We start from the raw sequence: 16,404 nt of genomic DNA, 5'->3' as shown, positions 1-16,404 counted from the left end.
TTATTGTTTAGGGTGGGATTAATTAATGATTTCTGTTAGCACAACCCCTTTTTGGTGATAAAATGACACAAAAACGATGCAAAAATTGTCGGAATTTACTTAGGTTGTGTAGTGAGGACGTAGTGGTGGAAAGGTATTGACACAGGTAATTTTGTGACTGACCATATTCAATGTGCATTTGCGAGAGGTCTCTTTCTAAGCTCAACATTTCGGGGAAGAGAATATTTATGTGAATAACATAACGTAATTTAATAATGGTTCCGGTAGGTAATTTAGTGCAAATTGTGCAATTCCCACCAAAATAAATCAAGACTTATTCTGTATTTCACTTTGTAGACTGGAAGTGTCATTATATAAATAAATTACTTGCGCCTGTGTTCACTGGTTTATGCATTAATAGTAGATCTCCCATAGAACTGGCCAATTCAATTGCTGCTTTTTCATAATTGCGTCCTCATGCTAATGTACACTGCTTTAAAAAAATCGGACTCAATATGAACTGATTCAGATGATTGCGAAATTAATCACAGGATCGGATGAAGACTGATACATACCAGCTGTTGTCGTAGCTTTTGGAGTGGTGATGTTTCTCACAAAACCTACAGAAGACAGAAGGGACAAATGGACGATTAGATAAGAGGAAAAGCTGGGTAGTTCAATGGTTGTGAAGGGAAGAGAGAAATTCAGGTTGACATTTAACAAGGCAGAAAATGATACAAACACAAGGGGATATTTCAGGGTGCAGCCATTGCTGTAAATAAAACTACATTGCTGCTTATCTGAAAAAGTTCTTGAATTCTGCATGCACACTTTTTGATTATTGTTTAGGGTGGGATTAATCAATGATTTCTGTTAGCACAACCCCTTTTTGGTGATAAAATGACACAAAAACGATGCAAGAATTGTCGGGATTTACTTAGGCTGTGTAGTGACGAGGTAGTGGTGGAAAAGTATTGACACAGGTAATTTTGTGACTGACCATATTGCATATGCATTTGCAAGAGGTCTCTAAGCTCAACATTTCGGGGAAGAGAATATTTATGTGAATAACACAACGTAATTTAATAATGGTTCCGGTAGGTAATTTAGTGCAAATTGTGCAATTCACACAAAAATAAAGCAAGACTTATTCTGCATTTCGCTTTGTAGACTGGAAGTGTCATTATATAAATAAATTACTTGCGCCTGTGTTCACTGGTTTGTGCATTCATAGTAGATCTCCCATAGAACTGGCCAATTCAATTGCTGCTTTTTCATAATTGCGTCCTCATGCTAATGTACACTGCTTAAAAAAAATCTGACTCAATATGAACTGATTCAGATGATTGGGAAATTAATCACAGGATCTGATGAAGACTGATACATACCAGCTGTTGTCGCAGCTTTTGGAGTGGTGGTGTTTCTCACAAAACCTACAGAAGACAGAAGGGACAAATGGACGATTAGGTAAGAGGAAAAGCTGGGTAGTTCAATGGTTGTGAAGGGAAGAGAGAAATTCAGGTTAGCTATAAACATTATCAGACATTACCTGCTGAAAAAAATGTGTTACATTTAAGGGCATTTTGGGGGGAGAAGATGAGTAACAAAGACAAATTATGCTGATACTTATGCTTTCTGAATGCGGTACAAGTAAAGAGGATATTTCAGGCAAGAGGAATTCATAGACAAAAGTAAACATCAGTTTGGATGAGAATGTTCTCAAATTCTGCATACCCAATGTTTCACGTCCTTTTAATTGAATGACCACAGAGTAATATGGCAAATGTGAAATTATTGGACAGACTGGGTAGTTTACTCAGGGGGGTGCAAGAAACTAGAGATTGAATGAATGCAAATTACACCAAATTTGCGGCATTGCGTGGACATCGGGGGTGGTGCCTCTGTATTGGCAGACTGAGGTGGGGGTCCCCCTCTTCAACAAAAGGGACCGGAAGGTCTGTTCCAACTATAGGGGGATCACACTACTCAGCCTCCCTGGTAAGGTCTATTCGGGGGTGCTAGAGAGGAGGATCCGTCGGATAGTCGAACCTCGGATTCAGGAGGAGCAGTGTGGTTTTCGCCCTGGCCGTGGAACAGTGGACCAGCTCTATACTCTCGGCAGGGTCCTGGAGGGTGCGTGGGAGTTTGCCCAACCAGTCTACATGTGTTTTGTGGACTTGGAGAAGGCATTCGACCACGTCCCTCGGGGAGTCCTGTGGGGAATGCTCCGGGAGTATGGGGTGCCGGTCTGCCTTATAAGGGCTATTTGGTCCCTGTACAACCGGTGCCAGAGCTTGGTCCGCATTGTCGGCAGTAAGTCAGACTCATTCCCGGTGAGGGCTGGACTCCGTCAGGGCTGCCCTTTGTCACCGATTCTGTTCATAGCTTTTATGGACAGAATTTCTAGGTGCAGCCAGGGCGTTGAGGGTGTCCGGTTCGGTGACCTCAGGATTAGGTCTCTGCTTTTTGCAGACGATGTGGTTCTGTTGGCCTCATTGGACCGTGACCTTCGGCTCTCACTGGAGCAGTTTGCAGCCTAGTGTGAAGCGGCTGGGATGAAAATCAGCACCTCCAAATCCGAGACCATGGTCCTCAGCTGGAAAAAGGTGGAGTGCTCTCTCCGGGTCGGGGAGGGGGTCCTTCCCCAAGTGGAGGAGTTTAAGTATCTCGGGGTCTTGCTCACGAGTGAGGGAAGGATGGAACGGGAGATCGACAGGCGGATCGGTACGGCATCAGCAGTAATGCAGACGCTGCATCGGTCTGTCATGGTAAAGAAGGAGCTGAGCCAAAAGGCAAAAATCTCGATTTACCAGTCGATCTACGTTCCTACCCTCACCTATGGTCATAAGCTATGGGTAGTGACCGAAAGAACGAGATCGCGAGTGCAAGAAGCCGAAATGAGTTTTCTCCATAGGGTGGCTGGGCTCTCCCTTAGAGATAGGGTAGAGATAGAGATAGGCCGCTGCTCCTCCGCATTGAGAGGAGCCAGATGAGGTGACTCAGGCATCTAATTAGGATGCCTCCTGGACGCCTCCCTGGTGAGGTGTTCCGGGCATGTCCCACTGGGGGGAGGCCCCGGGGAAGACCCAGGACACGCTGGAGGGACTATGTCTCTCGGCTGGCCTGGGAACGCCTCGGGATCCCCTCAGAGGAGCTGGATGAAGTGGCCGGGGAGAGGGCAGTCTGGGCCTCCCTGCTGAGACTGCTGCCCCCGCGACCCGACCTCGGACTAAGCGGGAGATGATGGATGGATGGATGGATGGATGGATATTGCATATGCATTTGCAAGAGGTCTCTTTCAAAGCTTAACATTTAGGGGAAGAGAATATTTCAATGAATAACGGAATGTGATTTAATAATGGTTCTGAGAGGTAATTTAGTGCAAATTGTGCAATTCACACCGAAATAAAGCAAGACTTATTCTTCATTTCACTTTGTGGAATAGAAATGTCATTTTATCAATGAACTGCTTGCACCTGTGTTCATTGGATTGTGCATTTATAGTAGATCTCCCATAGAACTACCCAATTCAATTGCTGCTTTTTCATAATTGCGTCCTCATGCTAATGTACAATGCTTAAAAATATCTGACTCAAAATGAACTGATTCAGATGATTGCGAAATTAATCACAGGATCGGATGAAGAATGATACATACCAGCTGTTGTCGACGTTTTTGTAGTGGTGGTGATTCTCACAAAACCTACAGAAGACAGAAGGGACAAATGGATGATTAGCTAAGAGGAAATTCTAGGTAGTTCAATGGTTGTGAAGGGAAGAGAGAAATTCAGGTTAGCTATGAACATTATCTGACATCAAATGATAAAAAAAAAAATTGTGGTAGAAAGCAAATGACATGTAATTTTGTGACTGAGCATATTGCAGATGCATTTCAAAGAGGTCTCTTTTAAAACTGAAAATCCGGGGGTAGAGAGTATTTAAATGAATTGCACAACGTGATTTACTAAGGTTTGCCGTGGGTAATTAACAGAAAAGTGCGCCTTTATTGAACACCAAATAAAACATGACTTCTTTTGCGTTCCGCTTGGTAGAATGGGCATCTCCTTATGATCTGCCTGCGTCTGTCTCCATCAGATTGCGCATTTTAGTAGATCATGTGTTGTACTGGCCATTTCCGCTCGAGCTTGTATTTTGATTGCGTCCTCATACCAATGTCCACCCTATAGCAATTCTGGCCCTGAATGTACAGATTCAGGAGTTATAGGAATCAGTGAGAGGATCTGATGAAGACTGACACTTACCAACTGTTGTATTTGGTGTTGTAGGGGTGCTGGTTGTCACAAGCGCTACAAAAGACAGAAAGGACAACTGGATGATTACCTAAGAGGAAATTCTAGGTAGTTCAATGCTTATGGGGGGAAGAGAGAAGTTCAGATTAGCTATGAACAAGAAATGCTGATAAAGTTTAGTCTTAGAAAGGTATTGACATGTACTTTTGTGACCGAGCATATTGCAGATGCATTTGCAAGAGTTCTCTTGCAAAGCTCAAAATTCGGGGGAAGAGAGTATTTAAATGAATTGCACAACGTGATTTACTAAGGTTTGCCGTGGGTAATTTACAGCAAAGTGCGCCTTTATTGAACACCAAATAAAACATGACTTCTTTTGCGTTCCGCTTGGTAGAATGGGCATCTCCTTATGATCTGCCTGCGTCTGTCTCCATCAGATTGCGCATTTTAGTAGATCATGTGTAGTACTGGCCATTCACACTCGAGCTTGTATTTTGATTGCGTCCTCATACCAATGTCCACCCTATAGCCATTCTGGCCCTGAATGTACAGATTCAGGAGTTATAGGAATCAGTGATAGGATCTGATGAAGACTGACACTTACCAACTGTTGTACTTGGTGTTGTAGGGGTGCTGGTTGTCACAAGCGCTACAAAAGACAGAAAGGACAACTGGATTATTAGCTATTGGGAAATTCTAGGTAGTTCAATGCTTGTGGGCAGGGGGGTAGAAGTTCAGGTTAGCTATGAACAAGTAATGCTGATAAAGTTTAGTGTTAGAAAGGCATTGACATGTACTTTTGTGACCGAGCATATTGCAGATGCATTTGCAAGAGTTCTCTTGCAAAGCTCAAAATTCGGGGGAAGAGAGTATTTAAATGAATTGCACAACGTGATTTACTAAGGTTTGCCGTGGGCAATTTACAGCAAAGTGCGCCTTTATTGAACACCAAATAAAACATGATTTCTTTTGCGTTCCTCTTGGTTGAATGGGTGTATCATTATTTAAATGAACTGCCTGCGTCTGTCTCCATCAGATTGTGCATTTTAGTAGATCATATGTAGTACTGGCCATTTCCACTGCAGCTTCTATTTTGATAGCATCCTTATACCAATGTCCACCCTTTAGCAATTCTGGCCCTGAATGTACAGATTCAGGAGTTATAGGAATCAGTGAGAGGATCTGATGAAGACTGACACTTACCAACTGTTGTATTTGGTGTTGTAGGGGTGCTGGTTGTCAGAAGCGCTACAAAAGACAGAAAGGACAACTGGATGATTAGCTAAGAGGAAATTCTAGGTAGTTCAATGCTTATGGGGGGAAGAGAGAAGTTCAGGTTAGCTATGAACAAGAAATGCTGATAAAGTTTAGTCTTAGAAAGGTATTGACATGTACTTTTGTGACCGAGCATATTGCAGATGCATTTGCAAGACTTCTCTTGCAAAGCTCAAAATTCGGGGGAAGAGAGTATTTAAATGAATTGCACAACGTGATTTACTAAGGTTTGCCGTGGGCAATTTACAGCAAAGTGCGCCTTTATTGAACACCAAATAAAACTTGACTTCTTTTGCGTTCCGCTTGGTATAATGGGCATCTCCTTATGATCTGCCTGCGTCTGTCTCCATCAGATTGCGCATTTTAGTAGATCATGTGTTGTACTGGCCATTTCCACTCGAGCTTGTATTTTGATTGCGTCCTCATACCAATGTCCGCCCTACAGCAATTCTGGCCCTGAATGTACAGATTCAGGAGTTATAGGAATCAGTGAGAGGATCTGATGAAGACTGACACTTACCAACTGTTGTACTTGGTGTTGTAGGGGTGCTGGTTGTCACAAGCGCTACAAAAGACAGAAAGGACAACTGGATTATTAGCTATTGGGAAATTCTAGGTAGTTCAATGCTTGTGGGCAGGGGGGTAGAAGTTCAGGTTAGCTATGAACAAGAAATGCTGATAAAGTTTAGTGTTAGAAAGGCATTGACATGTACTTTTGTGACCGAGCATATTTCAGATGCATTTGCAAGAGTTCTCTTGCAAAGCTCAAAATTCGGGGGAAGAGAGTATTTAAATGAATTACGCAACGTGATTTACTAAGGTTTGCCATGGGCAATTTACAGCAAAGTGCACCTTTATTGAACACCAAATAAAACATGATTTCTTTTGCGTTCCTCTTGGTTGAATGGGTGTCTCATTATTTAAATGAACTGCCTGCGTCTGTCTCCATCAGATTGCGCATTTTAGTAGATCATGTGTTGTACTGGCCATTTCCACTCGAGCTTGTATTTTGATTGCGTCCTCATACCAATGTCCACCCTATAGCAATTCTGGCCCTGAATGTACAGATTCAGGAGTTATAGGAATCAGTGAGAGGATCTGATGAAGACTGACACTTACCAACTGTTGTATTTGGTGTTGTAGGGGTGCTGGTTGTCACAAGCCCTACAAAAGACAGAAAGGACAACTGGATGATTACCTAAGAGGAAATTCTAGGTAGTTCAATGCTTATGGGGGGAAGAGAGAAGTTCAGATTAGCTATGAACAAGAAATGCTGATAAAGTTTAGTGTTAGAAAGGCATTGACATGTACTTTTGTGACCGAGCATATTGCAGATGCATTTGCAAGAGTTCTCTTGCAAAGCTCAAAATTCGGGGGAAGAGAGTATTTAAATGAATTGCACAACGTGATTTACTAAGCTTTGCCGTGGGTAATTTACAGAAAAGTGCGCCTTTATTGAAAACCAAATAAAACACGACTTCTTTTGCGTTCCGCTTGGTAGAATGGGCATCTCCTTATGAACTGCCTGCGTCTGTCTCCATCAGATTGCGCATTTTAGTAGATCATGTGTAGTACTGGCCATTCCCACTGGAGCTTCTATTTTGATTGCCTCCTCACGCCAATCTACACTTTTCAGCAATTCTGGCTCTAAATGTACAGATTCAAGAGTTATGGAAATCAGTGACAGGATCTGATGAAAACTGATACTTACCAACTGTTGTACTTGGTGTTGTAGTGATGCTCGTTGTCACAGGAGCTACAAAAGACAGAAAGGACAACTGGATGATTAGCTAATAGGAAATTCTAGGTAGTTCAATGCTTGTGGGGGAAGAGAGAAGTTCAGATTAGCTATGAACAAGAAATGCTGATAAAGTTTAGTGTTAGAAAGAAATTGACATGTACTTTTGTGACCGAGCATCTTGCAGATGCATTTGCAAGAGTTCTCCTGCAAAGCTCAAAATTCGGGGGAAGAGAGTATTTAAATGAATTACGCCACGTGATTTGCTAAGGTTTGCCGTGGGCAATTTACAGAAAAGTGTGCCTTTATTGAACACCAAATAAAACATGACTTCTTTTGCGTTCCGCTTGGTAGAATGGGCATCTCCTTATGATCTGCCTGCGTCTGTCTCCATCAGATTGCGTATTTTAGTAGATCATGTGTAGTACTAGCCATTCCCATTGGAGCTTGTACTTTGATTGCGTCCTCATACCAATGTCCACCCTTTAGCAATTCTGGCCCTGAATGTACAGATTCAGGAGTTATAGGAATCAGTGAGAGGATCTGATGAAGACTGACACTTACCAACTGTTGTATTTGGTGTTGTAGTGATGCTCGTTGTCACAGGAGCTACAAAAGACAGAAAGGACAACTGGATGATTAGCTAATAGGAAATTCTAGGTAGTTCAATGCTTGTGGGGGAAGAGAGAAGTTCAGATTAGCTATGAACAAGAAATGCTGATAAAGTTTAGTGTTAGAAAGGCATTGACATGTACTTTTGTGACCGAGCATATTGCAGATGCATTTGCAAGAGTTCTCTTGCAAAGCTCAAAATTCGGGGGTAGAGAGTATGTAAATATATCATGCAATGTGATGTACTAAGGCTTGCCATAGGCAATTTATTGCAAAATGTGCCTTTATTGAACACCAAAAAAACAGGACTTCTTTTGCGTTCCGCTTGGTAGAATGGGCATCTCCTTATGATCTGCCTGCGTCTGTCTCCATCAGATTGCGCATTTTAGTAGATCATGTGTAGTACTGGCCATTCACACTCGAGCTTGTATTTTGATTGCGTCCTCATACCAATGTCCACCCTATAGCCATTCTGGCCCTGAATGTACAGATTCAGGAGTTATAGGAATCAGTGAGAGGATCTGATGAAGACTGACACTTACCAACTGTTGTACTTGGTGTTGTAGGGGTGCTGGTTGTCACAAGCGCTACAAAAGACAGAAAGGACAACTGGATTATTAGCTATTGGGAAATTCTAGGTAGTTCAATGCTTGTGGGCAGGGGGGTAGAAGTTCAGGTTAGCTATGAACAAGAAATGCTGATAAAGTTTAGTGTTAGAAAGGCATTGACATGTACTTTTGTGACCGAGCATCTTGCAGATGCATTTGCAAGAGTTCTCCTGCAAAGCTCAAAATTCGGGGGAAGAGAGTATTTAAATGAATTGCACAACGTGATTTACTAAGGTTTGCCGTGGGCAATTTACAGCAAAGTGCGCCTTTATTGAACACCAAATAAAACTTGACTTCTTTTGCGTTCCGCTTGGTATAATGGGCATCTCCTTATGATCTGCCTGCGTCTGTCTCCATCAGATTGCGCATTTTAGTAGATCATGTGTTGTACTGGCCATTTCCACTCGAGCTTGTATTTTGATTGCGTCCTCATACCAATGTCCGCCCTACAGCAATTCTGGCCCTGAATGTACAGATTCAGGAGTTATAGGAATCAGTGAGAGGATCTGATGAAGACTGACACTTACCAACTGTTGTATTTGGTGTTGTAGGGGTGCTGGTTGTCACAAGCCCTACAAAAGACAGAAAGGACAACTGGATGATTACCTAAGAGGAAATTCTAGGTAGTTCAATGCTTATGGGGGGAAGAGAGAAGTTCAGATTAGCTATGAACACGAAATGCTGATAAAGTTTAGTGTTAGAAAGGCATTGACATGTACTTTTGTGACCGAGCATATTGCAGATGCATTTGCAAGAGTTCTCTTGCAAAGCTCAAAATTCGGGGGTAGAGAGTATGTAAATATATCATGCAATGTGATTTACTAAGGCTTGCCATAGGCAATTTATTGCAAAATGTGCCTTTATTGAACACCAAAAAAACAGGACTTCTTTTGCGTTCCGCTTGGTAGAATGGGCATCTCCTTATGATCTGCCTGCGTCTGTCTCCATCAGATTGCGCATTTTAGTAGATCATGTGTAGTACTGGCCATTCACACTCGAGCTTGTATTTTGATTGCGTCCTCATACCAATGTCCACCCTATAGCCATTCTGGCCCTGAATGTACAGATTCAGGAGTTATAGGAATCAGTGAGAGGATCTGATGAAGACTGACACTTACCAACTGTTGTACTTGGTGTTGTAGGGGTGCTGGTTGTCACAAGCGCTACAAAAGACAGAAAGGACAACTGGATTATTAGCTATTGGGAAATTCTAGGTAGTTCAATGCTTGTGGGCAGGGGGGTAGAAGTTCAGGTTAGCTATGAACAAGAAATGCTGATAAAGTTTAGTGTTAGAAAGGCATTGACATGTACTTTTGTGACCGAGCATATTTCAGATGCATTTGCAAGAGTTCTCTTGCAAAGCTCAAAATTCGGGGGAAGAGAGTATTTAAATGAATTACGCAACGTGATTTACTAAGGTTTGCCATGGGCAATTTACAGCAAAGTGCACCTTTATTGAACACCAAATAAAACATGATTTCTTTTGCGTTCCTCTTGGTTGAATGGGTGTCTCATTATTTAAATGAACTGCCTGCGTCTGTCTCCATCAGATTGCGCATTTTAGTAGATCATGTGTTGTACTGGCCATTTCCACTCGAGCTTGTATTTTGATTGCGTCCTCATACCAATGTCCACCCTATAGCAATTCTGGCCCTGAATGTACAGATTCAGGAGTTATAGGAATCAGTGAGAGGATCTGATGAAGACTGACACTTACCAACTGTTGTATTTGGTGTTGTAGGGGTGCTGGTTGTCACAAGCCCTACAAAAGACAGAAAGGACAACTGGATGATTACCTAAGAGGAAATTCTAGGTAGTTCAATGCTTATGGGGGGAAGAGAGAAGTTCAGATTAGCTATGAACAAGAAATGCTGATAAAATTTAGTGTTAGAAAGGCATTGACATGTACTTTTGTGACCGAGCATATTGCAGATGCATTTGCAAGAGTTCTCTTGCAAAGCTCAAAATTCGGGGGAAGAGAGTATTTAAATGAATTGCACAACGTGATTTACTAAGCTTTGCCGTGGGTAATTTACAGAAAAGTGCGCCTTTATTGAAAACCAAATAAAACACGACTTCTTTTGCGTTCCGCTTGGTAGAATGGGCATCTCCTTATGAACTGCCTGCGTCTGTCTCCATCAGATTGCGCATTTTAGTAGATCATGTGTAGTACTGGCCATTCCCACTGGAGCTTCTATTTTGATTGCCTCCTCACGCCAATCTACACTTTTCAGCAATTCTGGCTCTAAATGTACAGATTCAAGAGTTATGGAAATCAGTGACAGGATCTGATGAAAACTGATACTTACCAACTGTTGTACTTGGTGTTGTAGTGATGCTCGTTGTCACAGGAGCTACAAAAGACAGAAAGGACAACTGGATGATTAGCTAATAGGAAATTCTAGGTAGTTCAATGCTTGTGGGGGAAGAGAGAAGTTCAGATTAGCTATGAACAAGAAATGTTGATAAAGTTTAGTGTTAGAAAGAAATTGACATGTACTTTTGTGACCGAGCATCTTGCAGATGCATTTGCAAGACTTCTCTTGCAAAGCTCAAAATTCGGGGGAAGAGAGTATTTAAATGAATTGCACAACGTGATTTACTAAGGTTTGCCGTGAGAAATTAACAGAAAAGTGCGCCTTTATTGAACACCAAATAAAACATGACTTCTTTTGCGTTCCGCTTGGTAGAATGGGCATCTCCTTATGATCTGCCTGCGTCTGTCTCCATCAGATTGCGTATTTTAGTAGATCATGTGTAGTACTAGCCATTCCCATTGGAGCTTGTACTTTGATTGCGTCCTCATACCAATGTCCACCCTATAGCCATTCTGGCCCTGAATGTACAGATTCAGGAGTTATAGGAATCAGTGAGAGGATCTGATGAAGACTGACACTTACCAACTGTTGTATTTGGTGTTGTAGGGGTGCTGGTTGTCACAAGCGCTACAAAAGACAGAAAGGACAACTGGATGATTAGCTAATAGGAAATTCTAGGTAGTTCAATGCTTGTGGGCAGGGGGGTAGAAGTTCAGGTTAGCTATGAACAAGAAATGCTGATAAAGTTTAGTGTTAGAAAGGCATTGACATGTACTTTTGTGACCGAGGATATTGCAGATGCATTTGCAAGAGTTCTCTTGCAAAGCTCAAAATTCGGGGGAAGAGAGTATTTAAATGAATTACGCCAAGTGATTTGCTAAGGTTTGCCGTGGGAAATTTACAGCAAAGTGCGCCTTTATTGAACACCAAATAAAACATGACTTCTTTTGCGTTCCGCTTGGTAGAATGGGCATCTCCTTATAAACTGCCTGCGTCTGTCTCCATCAGATTGCGCATTTTAGTAGATCATGTGTAGTACTGGCTATTCCCACTGCAGCTTGTATTTTGATTGCATCCTCATACCAATATCCACCCTTTAGCAATTCTGGCCCTGAATGTTCAGATTCAGGAGTTATAGGAATCAGTGAGAGGATCTGATGAAGACTGACACTTACCAACTGTTGTACTTGGTGTTGTAGGGGTGCTGGTTGTCACAAGCGCTACAAAAGACAGAAAGGCCAACTGGATGATTAGCTAAGAGGAAATTCTAGGTAGTTGAATACTTGTGGGAGAGAAGTTCAGGTTAGCTATGAGCATTATCAGACATCAAATGCTGAAAAAGTTTAGTAGTAGAAATGCATTGACAAGTAATTTTGTGACCGAGCATATTGCAGATGCATTTGCAAGAGTTCTCTTGCAAAGCTCAAAATTTGGGGGAAGAGAGTATTTAAATGAATTGCGCAACGTGATTTACTAAGGTTTGCCGTGGGTAATTTACAGAAAAGTGCGCCTTTATTGAACACCAAATAAAACATGACTTCTTTTGCGTTCCGCTTGGTAGAATGGGCATCTCCTTATGAACTGCCTGCGTCTGTCTGTCTCCATCAGATTGCGCATTTTAGTAGATCATGTGTAGTACTGGCCATTTCCACTCGAGCTTGTATTTTGATTGCGTCCTCATACCAATGTCCACCCTACAGCAATTCTGGCCCTGAATGTACAGATTCAGGAGTTATAGGAATCAGTGAGATTATCTGATGAAGACTGACACTTACCAACTGTTGTACTTGGTGTTGTAGGGGTGCTGGTTGTCACAAGCGCTACAAAAGACAGAAAGGCCAACTGGATGATTAGCTAAGAGGAAATTCTAGGTAGTTGAATACTTGTGGGAGAGAAGTTCAGGTTAGCTATGAGCATTATCAGACATCAAATGCTGAAAAAGTTTAGTAGTAGAAATGCATTGACAAGTAATTTTGTGACCGAGCATATTGCAGATGCATTTGCAAGAGTTCTCTTGCAAAGCTCAAAATTTGGGGGAAGAGAGTATTTAAATGAATTGCGCAACGTGATTTACTAAGGTTTGCCGTGGGTAATTTACAGAAAAGTGCGCCTTTATTGAACACCAAATAAAACATGACTTCTTTTGCGTTCCGCTTGGTAGAATGGACATCTCCTTATGAACTGCCTGCGTCTGTCTCCATCAGATTGCGCATTTTAGTAGATCATGTGTAGTACTGGCCATTCCCACCGGAGCTTCTATTTTGATTGCCTCCTCACGCCAATCTACACTTTTCAGCAAATCTGGCTCTAAATGTACAGATTCAGGAGTTATAAGAATCAGTGAGAGGATCTGATGAAGACTGATACTTACCAACTGTTGTACTTGGTGTTGTAGTGATGCTCGTTGTCACAGGAGCTAGAAAAGACAGAAAGGACAACTGGATGATTAGCTAATAGGAAATTCTAGGTAGTTCAATGCTTGTGGGGGAAGAGAGAAGTTCAGGTTAGCTATGAGCATTATCAGACATCAAATGCTGAAAAAGTTTAGTAGTAGAAAGGCATTGACATGTACTTTTGTGACCGAGCATATTTCAGATGCATTTGCAAGAGTTCTCTTGCAAAGCTCAAAATTCGGGGGAAGAGAGTATTTAAATGAATTACGCAACGTGATTTACTAAGGTTTGCCATGGGCAATTTACAGCAAAGTGCACCTTTATTGAACACCAAATAAAACATGATTTCTTTTGCGTTCCTCTTGGTTGAATGGGTGTCTCATTATTTAAATGAACTGCCTGCGTCTGTCTCCATCAGATTGCGCATTTTAGTAGATCATGTGTTGTACTGGCCATTTCCACTCGAGCTTGTATTTTGATTGCGTCCTCATACCAATGTTCACCCTATAGCAATTCTGGCCCTGAATGTACAGATTCAGGTGTTATAGGAATCAGTGAGAGGATCTGATGAAGACTGACACTTACCAACTGTTGTATTTGGTGTTGTAGGGGTGCTGGTTGTCACAAGCGCTACAAAAGACAGAAAGGACAACTGGATGATTACCTAAGAGGACATTCTAGGTAGTTCAATGCTTGTGGGGGAATAGAGAAGTTCAGATTAGCTATGAACCAGAAATGCTGATAAAGTTTAGTGTTAGAAAGGCATTGACATGTACTTTTGTGACCGAGCATATTTCAGATGCATTTGCCAGAGTTCTCTTGCAAAGCTCAAAATTCGGGGGAAGAGAGTATTTAAATGAATTGCGCAACGTCATTTACTAAGGTTTTCCGTGGGTAATTTACAGAAAAGTGCGCTTTAATTGAACACCAAATAAAACATGACTTCTTTTGCGTTCCGCTTGGTAGAATGGGCATCTCCTTCTTATATGCCTGCGTCTGTCTCCATCAGATTGTGCATTTTAGTAGATCATGTGTAGTACTGGCCATTTCCACTGGAGCTTCTATTTTGATTGTCTCCTCACGCCAATCTACACTTTTCAGAAAATCTGGCTCTGAATGTACAAATTCAGTAGTTATAGGAATCAGTGAGAGGATCTGATGAAGACTGACACTTACCAACTGTTGTATTTGGTGTTGTAGGGGTGCTGGTTGTCACAAGCGCTACAAAAGACAGAAAGGACAACTGGATGATTACCTAAGAGGAAATTCTAGGTAGTTCAATGCTTGTGGGGGAAGAGAGAAGTTCAGATTAGCTATGAACAAGAAATGCTGATAAAGTTTAGTGTTAGAAAGGCATTGACATGTACTTTTGTGACCGAGCATATTGCAGATGCATTTGCAAGAGTTCTCTTGCAAAGCTCAAAATTCGGGGGTAGAGAGTAAGTAAATATATCATGCAATGTGATTTACTAAGGCTTGCCATAGGCAATTTATTGCAAAGTGTGCCTTTATTGAACACCAAAAAAACAGGACTTCTTTTGCGTTCCGCTTGGTAGAATGGGCATCTCCTTATGAACTGCCTGCGTCTGTCTCCATCAGATTGCGCATTTTAGTAGATCATGTGTAGTACTGGCCATTCCCACTCAAGCTTGTATTTTGATTGCCTCCTCACGCCAATCTACACTTTTCAGCAAATCTGGCTCTGAATGTACAGATTCAGGAGTTATAAGAATCAGTGAGAGGATCTGATGAAGACTGATACTTACCAACTGTTGTACTTGGTGTTGTAGTGATGCTCGTTGTCACAGGAGCTACAAAAGACAGAAAGGACAACTGGATGATTAGCTAATAGGAAATTCTAGGTAGTTCAATGCTTGTGGGGGAAGAGAGAAGTTCAGATTAGCTATGAACAAGAAATGCTGATAAAATTTAGTGTTAGAAAGAAATTGACATGTACTTTTGTGACCGAGCATCTTGCAGATGCATTTGCAAGAGTTCTCCTGCAAAGCTCAAAATTCGGGGGGAGAGAGTATTTAAATGAATTGCACAACGTGATTTACTAAGGTTTGCCGTGGGTAATTTACAGAAAAGTGCGCCTTTATTGAACACCAAATAAAACACGACTTCTTTTGCGTTCCGCTTGGTAGAATGGGCATCTCCTTATGATCTGCCTGCGTCTGTCTCCATCAGATTTCGCATTTTAGTAGATCATGTGTAGTACTGGCCATTCCCACTGGAGCTTGTATTTTGATTGCGTCCTCATACCAATGTCCACCCTATAGCAATTCTGGCCCTGAATGTTCAGATTCAGGAGTTATAAGAATCAGTGAGAGGATCTGATGAAGACTGACACTTACCAACTGTTGTACTTGGTGTTGTAGGGGTGCTGGTTGTCACAAGCGCTACAAAAGACAGAAAGGCCAACTGGATGATTAGCTAAGAGGAAATTCTAGGTAGTTGAATACTTGTGGGAGAGAAGTTCAGGTTAGCTATGAGCATTATCAGACATCAAATGCTGAAAAAGTTTAGTAGTAGAAATGCATTGACAAGTAATTTTATGACCGAGCATATTGCAGATGCATTTGCAAGAGGTCTCTTGCAAAGCTCAAAATTCGGGGGTAGAGAGTAAGTAAATATATCATGCAATGTGATTTACTAAGGCTTGCCATAGGCAATTTATTGCAAAGTGTGCCTTTATTGAACACCAAAAAAACAGGACTTCTTTTGCATTCCGCTTGGTAGAATGGGCATCTCCTTATGAACTGCCTGCGTCTGTCTCCATCAGATTGCGCATTTTAGTAGATCATGTGTAGTACTGGCCATTCCCACTGGAGCTTGTATTTTGATTGCGTCCTCATACCAATGTCCACCCTATAGCAATTCTGACCCTGAATGTACAGATTCAGGAGTTATAGGAATCAGTGAGAGGATCTGATGAAGACTGACACTTACCAACTGTTGTATTTGGTGTTGTAGGGGTGCTGGTTGTCACAAGCGCTACAAAAGACAGAAAGGCCAACTGGATGATTAGCTAAGAGGAAATTCTAGGTAGTTGAATACTTGTGGGAGAGAAGTTCAGGTTAACTATGAGCATTATCAGACATCAAATGCTGAAAAAGTTTAGTAGTAGAAATGCATTGACAAGTAATTTTGTGACCGAGCATATTGCAGATGCATTTGCAAGACTTCTCTTGCAAAGCTCAAAATTCGGGGGAAGAGAGTAAGTAAATAT

At 41.7% G+C, this 16,404-nt stretch overlaps 1 protein-coding gene across 1 annotated transcript in view; it reads right to left on the bottom strand.

The window, feature by feature from the left end:
* LOC125725385 (adhesion G protein-coupled receptor F5-like) overlaps positions 1-7,013 on the bottom strand; it is a 51,928-nt gene extending 44,915 nt beyond the window's left edge. Inside the window, exons 1-9 of the mRNA XM_049002263.1 lie at positions 6,982-7,013; positions 6,623-6,667; positions 6,024-6,068; positions 5,432-5,476; positions 4,833-4,877; positions 4,245-4,285; positions 3,637-3,681; positions 1,368-1,412; positions 555-599 (exon numbers count right to left, since the gene is read on the bottom strand). Of these exons, the coding sequence (XP_048858220.1) occupies positions 555-599; positions 1,368-1,412; positions 3,637-3,681; positions 4,245-4,285; positions 4,833-4,877; positions 5,432-5,476; positions 6,024-6,068; positions 6,623-6,667; positions 6,982-7,013 (388 nt within the window). The remainder of the gene's footprint in view (positions 1-554; positions 600-1,367; positions 1,413-3,636; positions 3,682-4,244; positions 4,286-4,832; positions 4,878-5,431; positions 5,477-6,023; positions 6,069-6,622; positions 6,668-6,981) is intronic.
* Between the last annotated feature and the right edge of the window lie 9,391 nt (positions 7,014-16,404).

This window comes from Brienomyrus brachyistius, unplaced genomic scaffold (assembly GCF_023856365.1).
Source record: "Brienomyrus brachyistius isolate T26 unplaced genomic scaffold, BBRACH_0.4 scaffold66, whole genome shotgun sequence".
In the NCBI taxonomy this organism is placed as follows: Eukaryota; Metazoa; Chordata; class Actinopteri; order Osteoglossiformes; family Mormyridae; genus Brienomyrus; species Brienomyrus brachyistius.
This window is presented reverse-complemented; position numbering and strand designations above follow the sequence as displayed.